This window comes from Periophthalmus magnuspinnatus, chromosome 14 (assembly GCF_009829125.3).
Source record: "Periophthalmus magnuspinnatus isolate fPerMag1 chromosome 14, fPerMag1.2.pri, whole genome shotgun sequence".
Classification (NCBI taxonomy): Eukaryota; Metazoa; Chordata; class Actinopteri; order Gobiiformes; family Gobiidae; genus Periophthalmus; species Periophthalmus magnuspinnatus.
The window spans coordinates 9,232,425-9,249,924 of NC_047139.1; the positions used below are offsets into that span (position 1 = coordinate 9,232,425).

General features: G+C 38.8%; 3 protein-coding genes and 1 pseudogene across 3 annotated transcripts; all 4 read left to right on the forward strand.

Annotated features, from left to right (window-relative positions):
• The first annotated feature begins 493 nt into the window (after window positions 1-493).
• LOC117381633 (olfactory receptor 1-like) lies at window positions 494-1,471 on the forward strand. Its single transcript, XM_033978625.2, has one exon. The coding sequence runs from the start codon at window positions 494-496 to the stop codon at window positions 1,469-1,471; it is 978 nt and encodes a 325-aa protein (XP_033834516.1).
• A 3,932-nt stretch (window positions 1,472-5,403) lies between these two features.
• Window positions 5,404-6,381, forward strand: LOC117381634 (olfactory receptor 1-like). Its single transcript, XM_033978626.2, has one exon. The coding sequence runs from the start codon at window positions 5,404-5,406 to the stop codon at window positions 6,379-6,381; it is 978 nt and encodes a 325-aa protein (XP_033834517.1).
• Window positions 6,382-9,876: 3,495 nt separating this feature from the next.
• On the forward strand, window positions 9,877-10,855 carry LOC117381635 (olfactory receptor 1-like; annotated as a pseudogene).
• A 3,151-nt stretch (window positions 10,856-14,006) lies between these two features.
• Window positions 14,007-14,984, forward strand: LOC117381636 (olfactory receptor 1-like). Its single transcript, XM_033978627.2, has one exon. The coding sequence runs from the start codon at window positions 14,007-14,009 to the stop codon at window positions 14,982-14,984; it is 978 nt and encodes a 325-aa protein (XP_033834518.1).
• Window positions 14,985-17,500: the final 2,516 nt, after the last annotated feature.

Sequence of the window (17,500 nt, forward strand, 5' to 3'; positions counted from 1 at the left end):
GTAAAGTGCTTTGAGTGCCTTGAAGGTGGAAAAGTGCTATATAAAAATGTGACCATTTACCATTACCATAAAGATATGTAAGAACTAAATAATTAAATGTTTTGCAGTTTTACTGAAGCGCAGTGTGATTAGTGATCTACTGGCCTCACCTTTGGACACTCTCTTTAAGTCATCATGGTATTATTCATCCACTCCCCAACAGACCTAAACTAATCAATTATATTCAGTCAAATAGGCTAGGGTTAAGGCCTTTCACTGAAATGTTTCCATTGTCCAGCCCCTTTTGAAAATCCTCATACATGTATGTAATTATGAATAATAATGACCAAAGTTGTAATTTCATTGGGTGACACAGATTTGTTAATTAATTATTCTCTTAAATAGACTCTTGACCATTGGACCATCCTGAGATGAGGACTTCATCGTTTCTCGCTGCTCCTCTTCATCCTCTCAAACTCACGACTATACTGTACATTTATGTGTAATATTTACAATGGACTCATTTAACTCTGCTTTGGGCAAAAATATCACATTTGTGCGTCCACCTTTTTTCATCATACGAGGTTTCATTGGTATCCCAAATGTGAAATATTACTATGTATTTCTATTTTTTGTCTTTGTCTTTTCTATTATTGGAAATGCATTTGTGATGCTTCTTATACTTATGGATCATAACCTACAGACTCCAAAATACATTGCAGTTTTTAATCTTGCCTTGTGTGATTTGCTCCAAATCTGTGCATTAGTCCCAAAACTTCTCGACTTATTTCTGTTCAACCACAATCGTATCGCTTACAACGAGTGCATGACGTTTTTGTTTTTCTGTTACACCTGCCTTTCCATGGAGGCCTTGAACTTAGTTGCTCTTTCCTACGACAGACTTGTTGCTATAATTTCACCACTGCACTATACAACCAGAGTCACTCACAAGTTTATGTCCACTTTAATTGCATTTTTCTGGATTTTTGTCATAGTAGTTGTGTTAATCGCAATTGGTCTCCTGACAAGACTTTCATTTTGTGATTCTTTAGTTATAAAAAGTTATTTTTGTGATCACGGCCAGCTATACAAACTTGGTTGCAATGACACATCTCCGAATCGAGCAATAGCCAATCTGCTACTGGTACTTATTCTGTGGTTGCCTCTTGCATTTATTTTAGCGAGTTATATCCGAATAAGTATTGCACTGGCCAAGATAATGACAAAGCAAGAACGAGTAAAAGCATTTAAAACTTGCTCTGCACATCTTTCCCTTGTGGCGATTTATTTTGTACCTATTTTGACCACTTTTACTATAAGTTCAGCTTTAGATCCAAATGTTCGGATCATAAACCTTTCACTAACATCAGTGGTGCCACCTCTGTTGAATCCTGTCATATATGTGCTACAGACGCAAGAAATCAAAGATTCTATAAAGAAACTTATCAAAGTAAAAAGACAAAAGGCCATTACATTGAGGGTAGTCAAGTGAGAAAAAAAATGCATTAAAGAATTCATTAGCGGAAGAAAGATTAATGAAGTGCATATATTGTATTCAAAGTCTTGTTTTTTATGTCATTTTGATTCAACACTAATCCTTTTATGAAAGGCCATATTTGAGCAGTTACATGGTCTATGTTGTCGTATATGAAATGTGATTGTAATAATGCAAATCAATGAGCAACCTGACCTCATTGGTCATATAAATAATAAACAAATACACTGTAAGGCCTTGGCAATGTTAATGGTGTACTCTTAAAAAAACAACAAAAACATAATGGTTCATATTTTTTTCATTCATTTATTTTGTAATATTTGTTGATCACCCAGTTGGTCCATCAAAATCTCATTATGTTCACAACAGTCTGTCAGGTCCATGTTTCTCAGGTTTCTCATTGAAGACTTATTTTACCTGTTATACCTACAGGGATGTGAATTCATGAATTTGGTCACAAAGCCTCAATAAGACAATCCCAGGGGTCTATAAGAATCTGTCCAGAGATTTCACAAGTCTTTTATTGCAGTTAATCTCTCATAGACATGGTTCTAAAGTTGGGAAAACAATATGTCAGATGTGCAATGTATAAGAGTTCATGTAGAACATCTCGTAAACATGAAAGAAATGATCAAAGGTCATGTAACTTGGCTGACATCAGTATTACTAATAAACCTAATTCTCAAGCATTAAATCCCATTCAAACTCAATTAAGCGTATTATCCCTAAGGACCTCGGTTTATCTGATATGCAAAACTTCAAGACAAGGAAGGGACTGGGAATGATATATATGAATATACATAGAATCATATCTAAATTAGATTACATTAAAGCCTAATCTTAACATTCCAACCCCATCATTATGAAGGAAATGGTGCTGTCTGATTGAATGTATTCAAAATACAAAAGTGAAAAAGACACATCTGTTTATGAAGGACATCTTAAATCCACTTTACTCCATAGACCCAAAGAAGTCCATGGGAGCTGATGACCTTGATCTGAAACTACTGTCACTAGCTCCCCAATATTTCATTCAGCCTCTATTACATATTCATAATTTATCAATTAAAATGGCAGTTATAATAGGAATTATGGAAAATTACATATAAATAATAAATAAATAACATAAAAAGTGAGACAATAAAAAATGTAAACATTTTCCAGCCAATATCTAAATTACCTTGTCTTGCAAAAGTTTTAGAAAAATTTGTTTCAAATCAAGTTACAGTTTATCTAAATAATGCTCCATTTTGAAGTCTTATCAGTTGAGTTTCAGAAAAGGGCACTGGAAGCACAAAAGTCTGAAATGACATTTTCACAGCCCTTGATAACAAACAAGATTTTGTAGCTTTGTTTATTGATTTAACTAAAGTTTTTGATCCAGTGGATCATGGAGTCTTCTTGAAGCGTCTGAAGCAGATTGGATTTGACAATGCTACATGTAATTGGTTCAGTGGTAGCCAATGGGTTTAAATCAAATTTTCTAACTTTAGGTAAAGGAGTGCCCCATGGCTCAATAATGGACCCCCTACTTTTTATTATTTTTAAAAAATTCCATTGGTTACAATTTAAGAGAAAGCCACATACATTTAAATGCAGCTGATGACGTGGTATATGCAAGTGCTCCCTCTGCTGATCAGGCACTTTTAAAACTGCAACATGATTTTAATGAAATCGAAAATCCTCACATAAATCTTACAGTATCATTGAATGTATATGATTTTTTCTAAATAACACTGAAGTGGTGTGCAAGCTACAAATCCGTATACACTAAATAGCACATCAATTGAATATCTTGGGTTTTGGCTTGACAAAAACATATTCTTAAAAAAAAAAATCTTGGAATTATGTAGCAGTTTAAAAACAAAATAACAAAATTCTCATTTTATTATAGAAAGAATTGTTGTATCCCAATATATTACACTCAGAAGCAGCAGTGGGTCTGTATGTATATACACTCACCTGAAGGATTATTAGGAACACCATACTAATACAGTGTTTGACCCCCTTTTTGCCTTCAGAACTGCCTTACTTCTATGTGGCATTGATTCAACAAGGTGCTGAAAGCATTCTTTAGAAATGTTGGCCCATATTGATAGGAGCATCTTGCAGTTGATGGAGATTTGTGGGATGCACATCCAGGGCACGAAGCTCCTGTTCCACCACAACCCAAAGATGCTCTATCGGGTTGAGATCTGGTGACTGTGGGGGCCATTGTAGTACAGTGAACTCATTGTCATGTTCAAGAAACCAATTTGAAATGATTCAAGCTTTATGACATGGTGCATTATCCTGCTGGAAGTAGCCATCAGAGGACGGGTACATGGTGGTCATGAAGGGATGGACATGGTCAGAAACAATGTTCAGGTAGCCCGTGGCATTTAAACGATGCCCAATTGGCACTAAGGGACCTAAAGTGTGCCAAGAAAACATCCCCTACACCATTACACCACCACCACCAGCCTGCACAGTGGTAACAAGGCATGATGGATCCATGTTCTCATTCTGTTTACGCCAAATTCTGACTCTACCATTTGAATGTCTCAACAGAAATCGAGACTCATCAGACCAGGCAATATTTTTCCAGTCTTCAAATGTCCAATTTTGCTGAGCTTGTGCAAATTGTAGCCTCTTTTTCCTATTTGTAGTGGAGATGAGTGGTACCCAGTGGGGTCTTCTCTTGCTGTAGCCCATCCGCCTCAAGGTTGTGCGTGTTGTAGCTTCACAAATGCTTTGCTGCATTCCTCGGTTGTAACGAGTGGTTATTTCAGTCGTTGCTCTTCTATCAGCTTGAATCACTCGGCCCATTCTCCTCTGACCTCTAGCATCAACAAGGCATTTTCGCCCACAGGACTGCTGCATACTGGATGTTTTTCCATTTTCACACCAGTAACTGAGCAGATTGTGAAATACTCAGACCGGCCCGTCTGGCACCAACAACCATGCCACGCTCAAAATTGCTTAAATCACCTTTCTTTCCTATTCTGACATTCAGTTTGGAGTTCAGGAGATTATCTTGACCAGGACCACACCCCTAAATGCATTGAAGCAACTGCCATGTGAATGGTTGATTAGATAATTGCATTAAGGAGAAATTGAACAGGTGTTCCTAATAATCCTTTAGGTGTGTGTGTATTAAAAATATATATATATATATATATATAATATATATATATATATACACGTACACGTATATATACTTTTTATACAAATAAAGATAATTCAATGTTCTGTACTTTTACCAAAGTGCAGTCTACTCACCTTATTAGAGAGTCACTTTAAGTCAGGGGTGTCAATCATGCGGCCCGGGGGCCGGATCCGGCCCGTCTACAGACTTAATTCGGCCCTCAGATTTGTAATAAAAATAGAATCAGCAAAAGTTAGTTAGTTGCGCCCATTTTTATTTTTGCTAATTGCAGAATTTAAAAAATAATAATAAAAATTAGAATATCTTCCCGACGCCACGCAACGCATGCGCAATGCTTAGCCGCACTGCTCTGCTGCACCGCTGCTGCAGCTGCCACTCATAGGTCCGGCCCCCTTGAGATCAAATTAAGTCATATGTGGCCCCCAGACCAAAATGAGTTTGACACCCCTGCTTTAAGTCATCATGGTATTATTCATCCACTCCCCAACAGACCTAAACAAATCAATTATATTCAGTCAAATAGGCTAGGGTTAAGGCCTTTCATTGAAATGTTTCCATTGTCCAGCCCCTTTTGAAAATCCTCATACATGTATGTAACTATGAATAATAATGACCAAAGTTGTAATTTCATTGGGTGACACAGATTTGTTAATTAATTATTCTCTTAAATAGACTCTTGACCATTGGACCATCCTGAGATGAGGACTTCATCGTTTCTCGCTGCTCCTCTTCATCCTCTCTAACTCACTACTATACTGTACATTTATGTGTAATATTTACAATGGACTCATTTAATTCTGCTTTGGGCAAAAATATCACATTTGTGCGTCCACCTTTTTTCATCATACGAGGTTTCATTGGTATCCCAAATGTGAAATATTACTATGTATTTCTATTTTTTGTCTTTGTCTTTTCTATTATTGGAAATGCATTTGTGATGCTTCTTATACTTATGGATCATAACCTACAGACTCCAAAATACATTGCAGTTTTTAATCTTGCCTTGTGTGATTTGCTCCAAATCTGTGCATTAGTTCCAAAACTTCTCGACTTATTTCTGTTCAACCACAATCGTATCGCTTACAATGAGTGCATGACGTTTTTGTTTTTCTGTTACACCTGCCTTGCCATGGAGGCCTTGAACTTAGTTGCTCTTTCCTACGACAGACTTATTGCTATAATTTCACCTCTGCACTATACAACCAGAGTCACTCACAAGTTTATGTCCACATTAATTGCATTTTTCTGGATTTTTGTCATAGCAGTTTTGTTAATCGCAACTGGTCTCCTGACAAGACTTTCATTTTGTGATTCTTTAGTTATAAAAAGTTATTTTTGTGACCATAGTCAGCTGTTAACACTTGGTTGCAATGACACATCTCTGAACTGGGCTATAGCCAATCTGTTAGCTGTACTTATTCTGTGGTTTCCTCTTGCATTTATTTTAGCAAGTTATATCCGAATAAGTATTGCACTGGCCAAGACAGTGACAAAACAAGAACGAGTGAAAGCATTTAAAACTTGCTCTGCACATCTTTCCCTTGTGGCAATTTATTTTGTACCTGTTTTAACCACTTTTACAATAGGTTCAGCTTTAGATCCAAATGTTCGGATCATAAACCTTTCACTAACATCAGTGGTGCCACCTCTGTTGAATCCTGTCATATATGTGCTACAGACGCAAGAAATCAAAGACTCTATAAAGAAACTTATCAAAGTAAAAAGACAAAAGGCCATTACATTGAGGGCAGTCAAGTGAAGAAACTGCATTAAAGAATGAATTAATGGAAGAATATTAGATCTATGAAGTGCATATATTGTATTCAAAGTCTTGTTTTTTATATCATTTTGATTCAGTGTTAATCCTTTTATGCAAGGCCATGTTTGAACAGTTACACACCATGTTGTCCTGTATGAAATGTGATTATAATGTAGATCAATGAGCATGCTGACCTCATTTGTCATATAAATAATAAACAAATACACTGTAAGGGCTTGGTAATGTTAGTGGTGTACAAATTGCAATTATAACGTTATAATACTTTTTATTATTACTCATGTAGTAAATAACCATTTCAATGTCATGCCATGTCAATGTCATGGAGGTGGGCCATGTTCTCCACCTCTATTGTCGATGCGGCTGCTCGTAGCTGTGGTCGTAAGGTCTGTGGTGCTTGTCGCGGTGGCAATCCCCGAACCCGGTGGTGGACACCGAAAGTAAGGGATGCCGTCAAGCTGAAGAAGGAGTCCTATCAAGCCTTGTTGGCTCGTGGGACTCCTGAGGCAGCTGATGAGTACCGGCGGGCCAAGCGTGCCGCGGCTCGGGCAGTCACAGAGGCAAAAACTCGGGGTTGGGAGGAGTTCGGGAAAGCCATGGAGGAGGACTATCGGACGGCCTCAAAGAGATTCTGGCAAACCGTCCGACGCCTCAGGAGGGGGAAGCAGTGCTTCACCAACACTGTTTACAGTGCGAGTGGAGAGCTGCTGACCTCGACTGGGGATGTTGTCGGGTGGTGGAAGGAATACTTTGAGGATCTCCTCAATCCACTGTCACGTCTTCCGAGGAGGAAGCAGAAACTGGGGACCCAGAGGCGGACTCGTCCATCACCCTGGCTGAAGTCACTGAGGTGGTTGGCAAGCTCCTCGGTGGCAAGGCTCCGGGGGTGGACGAGATCCGTCCTGAGTACCTCAAGTCTCTGGATGTTGTGGGGCTGTCTTGGCTGATATGTCTCTGCAACATCGCGTGGCGGTCGGGGACAGTACCTGTGGAATGGCAGACCGGGGTGGTGGTCCCTCTGTATAAGAAGGGGGACCGGAGGGTGTGTTCCAATTACAGGGGAATCACACTCCTCAGCCTTCCTGGTAAGGTCTATTCCAGGGTACTGGAGAGGAGAATCCGACTGATAGTCGAACCTCAGATTCAGGAGGAGCAGTGTGGTTTTCGTACTGGTCGTGGAACACTGGACCAGCTCCATCGGGTCCTCGAGGGCTCATGGGAGTATGCCCAACCAGTCCACATGTGTTTTGTGGATCGGGAGAAGCATTCGACCGTGTCCCTCATGGTGTCCTTTGGGGGGTGCTCCGGGAGTATGGGGTCCGGGGCTCTTTGCTAAGGGCTGTCCGGTCCCTGTATGACCAGAGCAGGAGCTGTGTTCGCATTGCCGGCAGTAAGTCAGACCTGTTCCCGGTGCATGTTGGACTCCGCCAGGGCTGCCCTTTGTCACCGGTTCTGTTCATTATATTTATGGACAGAATTTCTAGGCGCAGCCAGGGGCCGGAGGGGGCCTGGTTTGGGAACCACAGGATCTCATCTCTGCTGTTTGCAGATGATGTTGTCCTGATGGCTTCTTCGAGCCAGGACCTGCAGCAGGCACTGGGGCGGTTTGCAGCCGAGTGTGAAGCGGCTGGGATGAGAATCAGCTCCTCCAAATCCGAGGCCATGGTTCTCGACCGGAAAAAGGTGGTTTGCTCTCTCCGGGTGGGTGGTGAGTCTCTGCCCCAAGTGGAGGAGTTCAAGTATCTCGGGGTCTTGTTCACGAGTGAGGGAAGGATGGAGAGGGAGATTGACAGGCGGATCGGTGCAGCGTCTGCAGTGATGCGGTCGCTGTATCGGTCCGTTGTGGTAAAGAAGGAGCTGAGCCGGAAGGCGAAGCTCTTGATTTACCGGTCAATCTACGTTCCTACCCTCACCTATGGTCATGAGCTCTGGGTAATGACCGAAAGGACAAGATCGCGGATACAAGCGGCTGAAATGGGCTTCCTCCGCAGAGTGGCCGGGCGCACCCTTAGGGATAGGGTGAGGAGCTCGGTCACACGGGAGGAGCTCGGAGTAGAGCCGCTGCTCCTACACGTTGAGAGGAACCAGTTGAGGTGGCTCGGGCATCTGCTCAGGATGCCTCCTGGACGCCTCCCTAGGGAGGTGTTCTGGGCATGTCCCACCGGGAGGAGGCCCCGGGGAAGACCCAGGACACGCTGGAGGGACTATGTCTCTCGGCTGGCCTGGGAACGCCTTGGGGTCCCACCGGAGGAGCTGGAGGACGTGTCCGGGGTGAGGGAAGTCTGGGAGTCCCTGCTTAGACTGCTGCCCCCGCGACCCGGCCCCGGATAAGCGGAAGAAAATGGATGGATGGACGTCAAGCCACTGTAGTTATGTGCTTAATGACAGCTGATTAGATTTTGTGCTATAACAATAGCTTCAAAACAATACTGGTATTTATAACACTATATTGTGTAATTCTTGAATTTATCAATACATTGCAAAGTATGTATCATATGTATCACGTATCATATGTGACACGAAGGTTGGTGGTTCAAATCCACCTCTCAACATAAACATCACTGGTTAAGCGGTCAGATCCAGTGACCAACAGGCTAGCAGTGCGAATAAACTCCCACAGATGAATGCTGTCCTTGTGTCCATCGGCAAGACACTTGACCCACATTATTTTTGCATGCACTGGTGTATGGATGTGTCTGTGTTTGGATGAGTTGTTCCTTGATGTAAAGAAAAGTTGGAAAAGCGTAATATAAAAATGTGACCATTGGCCATGTTTGAATCTTTCTTTGCTTTAGATTTGGCTGAATATGTAAAACATTAATGAATAGTGTGTAAATGTTATTCCACATAGGACAGTAAGCCCTTCCAGGATAATTAAACCCTCCATTATATAAAATAAACCCTTTAAAATGTTGTCATAATGTTCAAAATCACTGTGCGGAAGCCAAATTAGACCTCAATACACTTTAAGTAATTAACTGACATCAGATCTAAACTCTAAAAAGCATAGTCTTAGTTAGTCTTAAAAAGCAGCAAAGTTACATTTATTTATTATTATTATTTTTTTAACATATTTTATATTTGTTGATCAATCTCAATTGGTCCATCAAAATCTCATTATGTTCACAACAGTCTGTCAGGTCCATGTTTCTCAGGTTTCTCATTGGAGACTTATTTTACCTGTTGGGATGTGACTTCATGAATTTGGTCACAAAGCCTCAATAAGACAATCCCAGGGGTCTATAAGAATCAGTCCAGAGATTTCACAAGTCTTTTATTGCAGTTAATCTCTCATAGACATGGTTCTAAAGAAAGTTGTAATTTCATTGGGTGACACAGATTTGTTAATTAATTATTCTCTTAAATAGACTCTTGACCATTGGACCATCCTGAGATGAGGACTTCATCGTTTCTCGCTGCTCCTCTTCATCCTCTCAAACTCACGACTATACTGTACATTTATGTGTAATATTTAAAATGGACTCATTTAACTCTGCTTTGGGCAAAAATATCACATTTGTGCGTCCACCTTTTTTCATCATACGAGGTTTCATTGGTATCCCAAATGTGAAATATTACTATGTATTTCTATTTTTTGTCTTTGTCTTTTCTATTATTGGAAATGCATTTGTGATGCTTCTTATACTTATGGATCATAACCTACAGACTCCAAAATACATTGCAGTTTTTAATCTTGCCTTGTGTGATTTGCTCCAAATCTGTGCATTAGTCCCAAAACTTCTCGACTTATTTCTGTTCAACCACAATCGTATCGCTTACAATGAGTGCATGATATTTTTGTTTTTTTTGTTACACCTGCCTTTCCATGGAGGCCTTGAACTTAGTTGCTCTTTCCTACGACAGACTTGTTGCTATAATTTCACCTCTGCACTATACAACCAGAGTCACTCACAAGTTTATGTCCACATTAATTGCATTTTTATGGATTTTTGTTATACTAGTTGTGTTAATTGCAGTTGGTCTCCTGACAAGAGTTTCATTTTGTGATTCTTTAGTTATAAAAAGTTATTTTTGTGACCATGGTCAGCTTTTAACACTTGGCTGCAATGACACATCTCCAAATTGGGTTATAGCCAGACTGCTACCTGTACTTATTCTGTGGTTGCCTCTTGCATTCATTTTAGCAAGTTATATCCGAATAAGTATTGCACTGGCCAAGATAGCAACAAAACAAGAAAAAGTAAAAGCATTTAAAACTTGCTCTGCACATCTTTCCCTTGTGGCGATTTATTTTGTACCTATTTTGACCACTTTTACTATAAGTTCAGCTTTAGATCCAAATGTTCGGATCATAAACCTTTCACTAACATCAGTGGTGCCACCTCTGTTGAATCCTGTCATATATGTGCTACAGACGCAAGAAATCAAAGACTCTATAAAGAAACTTATCAAAGTAAAAAGACAAAAGGCCATTACATTGAGGGCAGTCGAGTGAAAAAAAAAATGCATTAAAGAATGAATTAATGGAAGAATATTAGATCTATGAAGTGCATATATTGTATTCAAAGTCTTGTTTTTATATCATTTTGATTCAGTGTTAATCCTTTTATGCAAGGCCATGTTTGAACAGTTACACACCATGTTGTCCTGTATGAAATGTGATTATAATGTAGATCAATGAGCAACCTGACCTCATTTGTCATATGAATAATAAACAAATACACTGTAAGGGCTTGGTAATGTTAATGGTGTACTAATTGCAATTACACTGTAATACTTTTTACTATTACTCATGTAGTAAATAACCATTTCAATGTCAAGCCACTGTAGTTATGTGCTTAATGACAGCTGATTAGATTTTGTGCTATAATTACAGCTTTAAAACAATATTGGTATTTATAACACTATATTGTGTAATTCTTGAATCTATCAATACATTGCAAAGTATGTATCATATGTATCAGTTGGTAGAGAGTTCGTCCTATGACCCAAATGTTCAAAATCACTGAGTGGAAGCCAAATTAGACCTTAATACACTTTAAGTAATTAAGTGACATCAGATCTAAATGCTAAAAAGCATAGTCTTAAAAAAGCAGCAAAGTTTTATTTTTTATTTTTTATTTTTTTTACATATTTTGTAATATTTGTTGATCAATCTCAATTGGGCCATCAAAATCATATTATGTTCACAACAGTCTGTCAGTTCTCCTCTGAAGCTATGAGAATGGAATATGTGTAGAAACTTACTACATATAGTGTATTTATTATGTAACAGCCCAACCTTTATTGTAACAGACTAGATTAATATGAACAAACACAGTTTCATGTGTCTCCATAATATAGATCTTGTGTTTTGAGTGAGGATACCATCATGTTTCTCAGGTTTCTCATTGAGGACTTATTTTAGTTGTTACATCTATGGTATGGTATTGTATGCTTTTATTTGAACAGGGGCAGTGCACAACATTACAATGACCTAAAAAAAAAAAAGGAAAGATGTATCATGCCAGGTAATAGCAAAAGTACCAATTTCCACCTATACTCCCTGGACAGGCTGATGTTTAAGTAAAACTAACAGTTTGGTGTAGATGGATGAAAGACCTGTAAACATATTCTACATACATCTTGTACAAGACATCTCGCCCCTCAAATATGCCATTTCTAAAAAGATTCAGTTCACACACACGCACACACACACACACGCACGCACATATGCACATATGCACACACACACAACAATACCAATTTATCCCCCCCCCCCCCCCCCCCCCCCACACACACACACACACAATCACCACTACTACTTAAAAAACTGCCAGAATACCTCACCTGCTTGTTATTCATTGATAACAGAACATTTTATACTGTTTTTTCTATAATTTTCTATATGGGCTTGAATACGTGTTTCTTTAGTTTTTTTCTGCTTGTATTGTATTTAAAAAGGCTGCCCATGAAAAGAAAGCCCAAGTGCCCTCATTGGGTTCCCCTGTATAAATAAAGATAAAGAAAGAAATTCAATAAACGCCAGCCACCGAAAAATGTAATACAATATGATCTGCTGATTGTACATTGGAAACTGCACCACACAATCAAACTAAGTTAATATGTCCATACATTTTAGGCACAAACAAACAAATTAGTTAATAAATAGAATACTGTATAACAATTAAAAACAGCACACAGGCAGTCAATGAATGCATCATACTGAGAGATGTGTCATGTGCATGTGTTTAGGTACATAGTAATAAGTCGGTAACAGTAGTGTGATGCCCGTCTGTACAGTGTGTATTTTCTTGAGCACAACTACTAAGAAAACTGGCAAACTCCATCCAGCTGCCTCAACATTTGTGCCTGTGCACACACCACAAATACAACAAAAAAATGAATACACGTATTTTGGTACACATACAAGTATCTATCATGAAAGAACTTTTTTTTTTCATCTTAATTTGACTGTACAATGTGATGAACTATGACATCAAATGTTGCAGTGGTTGGCATTTCATATTATTTAGTTAGTACTGTGTTAATTTACACATATTTAAAAGAAACAGAGAGCTACAAAAGATTCAGTTTCTCATTATAGATGTCATTTCCAGGTCTTTTGACCCTTGCAAACAAAGTGCATTGATCATTTTGTAACTCATAATGGATAACATAGGGTGGGCCAAGATAGTTTCCTGAACTGTGTGACACACTTTGACTGAGACACTAGTGAAAGTTTTCTCAGTATTTTGAGTCATTGTGTCATGTCTGGATTCCCAAAGTGAAGTGTCTGTAACTAAGCTGTGCAATCATGAGCACAAACAGCTCATTATGAGGCCATCAAGAGACTCCCTATGAACCTACACCAGGGAACAGGCTCCTGAGGGCCACCCACACAAACAACAGCATCAAACACACAACTCAACTGTACTGTGGATCCACTGTGCTGGACCAGAGAAAGGGCCCACTCAACTCAAGGCTCCAAGGCCACAAAATAGGAACACAAATGTGTGTCCATAAAAAGTGAAAATATTACACATTAGACATTTAACTGATCAAGCCACCTTCATTAAAACACTCAGAAACCGCAGTGGGTCAGTGATACCATTACATACTGATGTCCAGAGCAGCACTGGCTACAGTAGTAGCTCACCATTAAATTTGAGTGTAAAGACCAAATATTCATTTTATTGATACTGCAAGATAAATAGCTTATATTAATACATATATATTTTTATAAAAAATAAGATATGTAAGGATTAAATAATTAAATGTTTTGCAGTCTTACTGAAGCGCAGTGTGATTAGTGATCTACTGGCCTCACCTTTGGACACTCTCTTTAAGTCATCATGGTATTATTCATCCACTCCCCAACAGACCTAAACTAATCAATTATATTCAGTCAAATAGGCTAGGGTTAAGGCCTTTCACTGAAATGTTTCCATTGTCCAGCCCCTTTTGAAAATCCTCATACATGTATGTAATTATGAATAATAATGACCAAAGTTGTAATTTCATTGGGTGACACAGATTTGTTAATTAATTATTCTCTTAAATAGACTCTTGACCATTGGACCATCCTGAGATGAGGAGTTTCTCGCTGCTCCTCTTCATCCTCTCAAACTCACGACTATACTGTACATTTATGTGTAATATTTACAATGGACTCATTTAATTCTGCTTTGGGCAAAAATATCACATTTGTGCGTCCACCTTTTTTCATCATACGAGGTTTCATTGGTATCCCAAATGTGAAATATTACTATGTATTTCTATTTTTTGTCTTTGTCTTTTCTATTATTGGAAATGCATTTGTGATGCTTCTTATACTTATGGATCATAACCTACAGACTCCAAAATACATTGCAGTTTTTAATCTTGCCTTGTGTGATTTGCTCCAAATCTGTGCATTAGTCCCAAAACTTCTCGACTTATTTCTGTTCAACCACAATCGTATCGCTTACAATGAGTGCATGACGTTTTTGTTTTTCTGTTACACCTGCCTTTCCATGGAGGCCTTGAACTTAGTTGCTCTTTCCTACGACAGACTTGTTGCTATAATTTCACCTCTGCACTATACAACCAGAGTCACTCACAAGTTTATGTCCACATTAATTGCATTTTTCTGGATTTTTGTTATACTAGGTGTGTTAATTACAGTTGGTCTCCTGACAAGAGTTTCATTTTGTGATTCTTTAGTTATAAAAAGCTATTTTTGTGATCACGGCCAGCTGTACAGACTTGGTTGCAATGACACATTTCCAAATTGGACTATAGCCAAACTGCTACCTGCACTTTTTATGTGGTTGCCTCTTGCATTCATTTTGGCGAGTTATATCCGAATAAGTATTGCACTGGCCAAGATAACGACAAAACAAGAACGAGTAAAAGCATTTAAAACTTGCTCTGCACATCTTTCTCTTGTGGCGATTTATTTTGTACCTGTTTTGACCACTTTTACAATAGGTTCAGCTTTAGATCCAAATGTTCGGATCATAAACCTTTCACTAACATCAGTGGTGCCACCTCTGTTGAATCCTGTCATATATGTGCTACAGACGCAAGAAATCAAAGACTCTATAAAGAAACTTATCAAAGTAAAAAGACAAAAGGCCATTACATTGAGGGCAGTCAAGTGAAGAAACTGCATTAAAGTAAGACAATTATGTATGAAGTGCATGCAAAGTCTTGTTTTTTTGCCATTTTAAATCAACATTAATCCTTTAACTCAAGGCCATATTTGAGCAGTTACACGGCCTATGCTGTCGTATCTGAAATGTGATTATAATAATGCAAATCAATGAGTAACCTGACCTCATTTGTCATAAAATTATTAACAAATACTTTGTAAGATTTTGTTATTGTTTATGGTGTACTAATTGCAACTATAACATTATAATACTTTTTGCTATGGTTATTAAGCCTCCCACCAAGAGCAATCTTGATGCCACAGAACTGAACAATTATTGACCCATCTCAAATCTGCCGTTTTTAGGCCAAGTCCTTGAAAAAGTTGTTTACCAACAGCTTATTAATGTTCTCCAAATGAACAACTCATTTGATGTTTTCCAGTCAGGTTTTAGACCCCATCACAGCACTGAGACTGCTCTTATCAAGGTGACAAATAACATCCACCTGAACACTGATGCAGGCAAAGTCTCAGTCTTGATCCTGTTAGATCTGAGAGCTGCTTTTGACACTGTGGATCATGTGTCCTCTTACAGAGACTAGAGGACTGGTCCAGAACTGTTCCAAGTCATATCTAGAAGACAGGGAGTTCTTTGTTGAAATTTGAAAATGTGTCTCAGATAAAATGTCCCTGACCTGTGGGGTGCCCCAGGGTTCAATCCTGGGACCCCTGTTGTTCAATATCCACATGCTGCCATTAGGCCAATTAATACCGGAAATAATGTGTCCTACCATAACTCTTCAGATGACACTCAGATCTATGTCTCACTGGCAGCAGGTGAATATGGACCAGTGGATTCACTCTGCCACTGCATCCAACAGATCAGTGTGTGGATGCAAAACAACTTTCTTCTGCTAAACTCAGACAAGACTGAAGTCATCATCTTTGGCCCACAGAAACATAGAGAAAGTGCCTCCAGTCTCTCTCTCTAAAACCTTCAAATCAGTCTGGTTTAGACAGTATACTGTCTAAACCAGACTTATCCATGCATTTGTGTCTAGTTGATTAGACTATTGTAACAGCCTCCTCACTGGCCTCTCTAAACAAGCTCTAAGACAGTACATCCAGAACGCTGCTGCTTAGGTCCTGACTAGAACCAGGAAGTACGAGCACATAAGTCCTGTGCTCAGGTCTCTGCACTGGCTTCCTGTAGCTCAAAGAATAGACTTTAAAGCAGCTCTGCTAGTGTACAAGTCTCTCCATGGCCTACCACCAAAGTTAATCTCTGACACATTAGTGCCATATGAACCATCTCACACTATGAGGACTTAAGGACCGGTCTCCTGCTGGTGCCCAGAGTCAGGACTAAACATGGGGAATCAGTGTTTCAGTTTTATGCCGCTAAAACCTGGAACAGTCTTCCTGAAGATTTGAGACAGATCTCTACTTTGACAATGTTTAAATCCAGGCTCAAAACAGTTCTGTTTAGGTGTGCACATGACTGAAAGGTTTTTATTCTACACTCTTCTCTTTTAATGTTAATTTTTATGATGATTATTCATCTTTTTGTATTGTGATTTTAATGTCTTTCTTATTCTGTAAAGCACTTTGAATTACTTTGTGTACGAGTTGTCCTATCAAATAAACTTGACTTGCCACTTATGAACTGTATCAACCATTTAAAGCCACAGTATGTAACTTTCTAACTAGCCAGAACTAGACAAAAAATAAAAAGTATTTTTTCATTTTGATTATCTTTTTTGCACTTAAATATATAGGAAAACATGCATCCTGTGTGGGCTTGCATCTCCTCCAATTTGTTTTCATGGACAATTCATTTCATGTTGTTCCTTTGACTATAGGGCATAAAAAATATCTCCATGAAGTATGAGTTTAACTTTCTATTTCCAATCATACAGGGCCACCTCTCTGAGTGTTCGGAGTGACCATGTTTGAATCTTTGTTTTTGATATGGCTGAATACGTAAAACATTAATGAATGGTTAGTAAATGGTATTCCACGTAGGACAGTAACCCCACTACTGACTAGAGGCAAAATTAGACCATACACTTTGAGTAATTAACTGACATCAGATTTAAATACTATTGAAAAGAGGGCATGTAACATTTTTTCATATTTTGTAAAATGTGTCAATCAATCCCAGTTGGTCCATCAAAATCATATTATGTTCCACTTCATTTTTCCTTCCAGTTTTTTCCAGTCTATTTGTTTTGTTTGGGTTTTGTTTTATCTTTAATTACGGTACTTTACTTTTACTCTAATAGTGTATTGCCAATTATGACATTTTCTTGTTTTAATTATATTGATGTCCAGAATCCAGGCCAGGCTTTCCTTTACACCGCTTGGGAAACACTGGCTGGTGGCGTGATCATAACAATATTTTGGATCTGTGCCCAGTGACGTCAGTGTAGTGCATAGTGTGTAGTGCATATATTGTGGCTTTGGTCTTCTGCAAAAGATAAGAAATCAGACTCCAAACTACTCCCTGTATTAATCTACTGGACA

Bases quoted from the DNA above. Each gene is read 5' to 3' on its own strand.
- LOC117381633 (XM_033978625.2), top strand. From the start codon at position 494: ATGGACTCATTTAACTCTGCTTTGGGCAAAAATATCACATTTGTGCGT.
- LOC117381634 (XM_033978626.2), top strand. From the start codon at position 5,404: ATGGACTCATTTAATTCTGCTTTGGGCAAAAATATCACATTTGTGCGT.
- LOC117381636 (XM_033978627.2), top strand. From the start codon at position 14,007: ATGGACTCATTTAATTCTGCTTTGGGCAAAAATATCACATTTGTGCGT.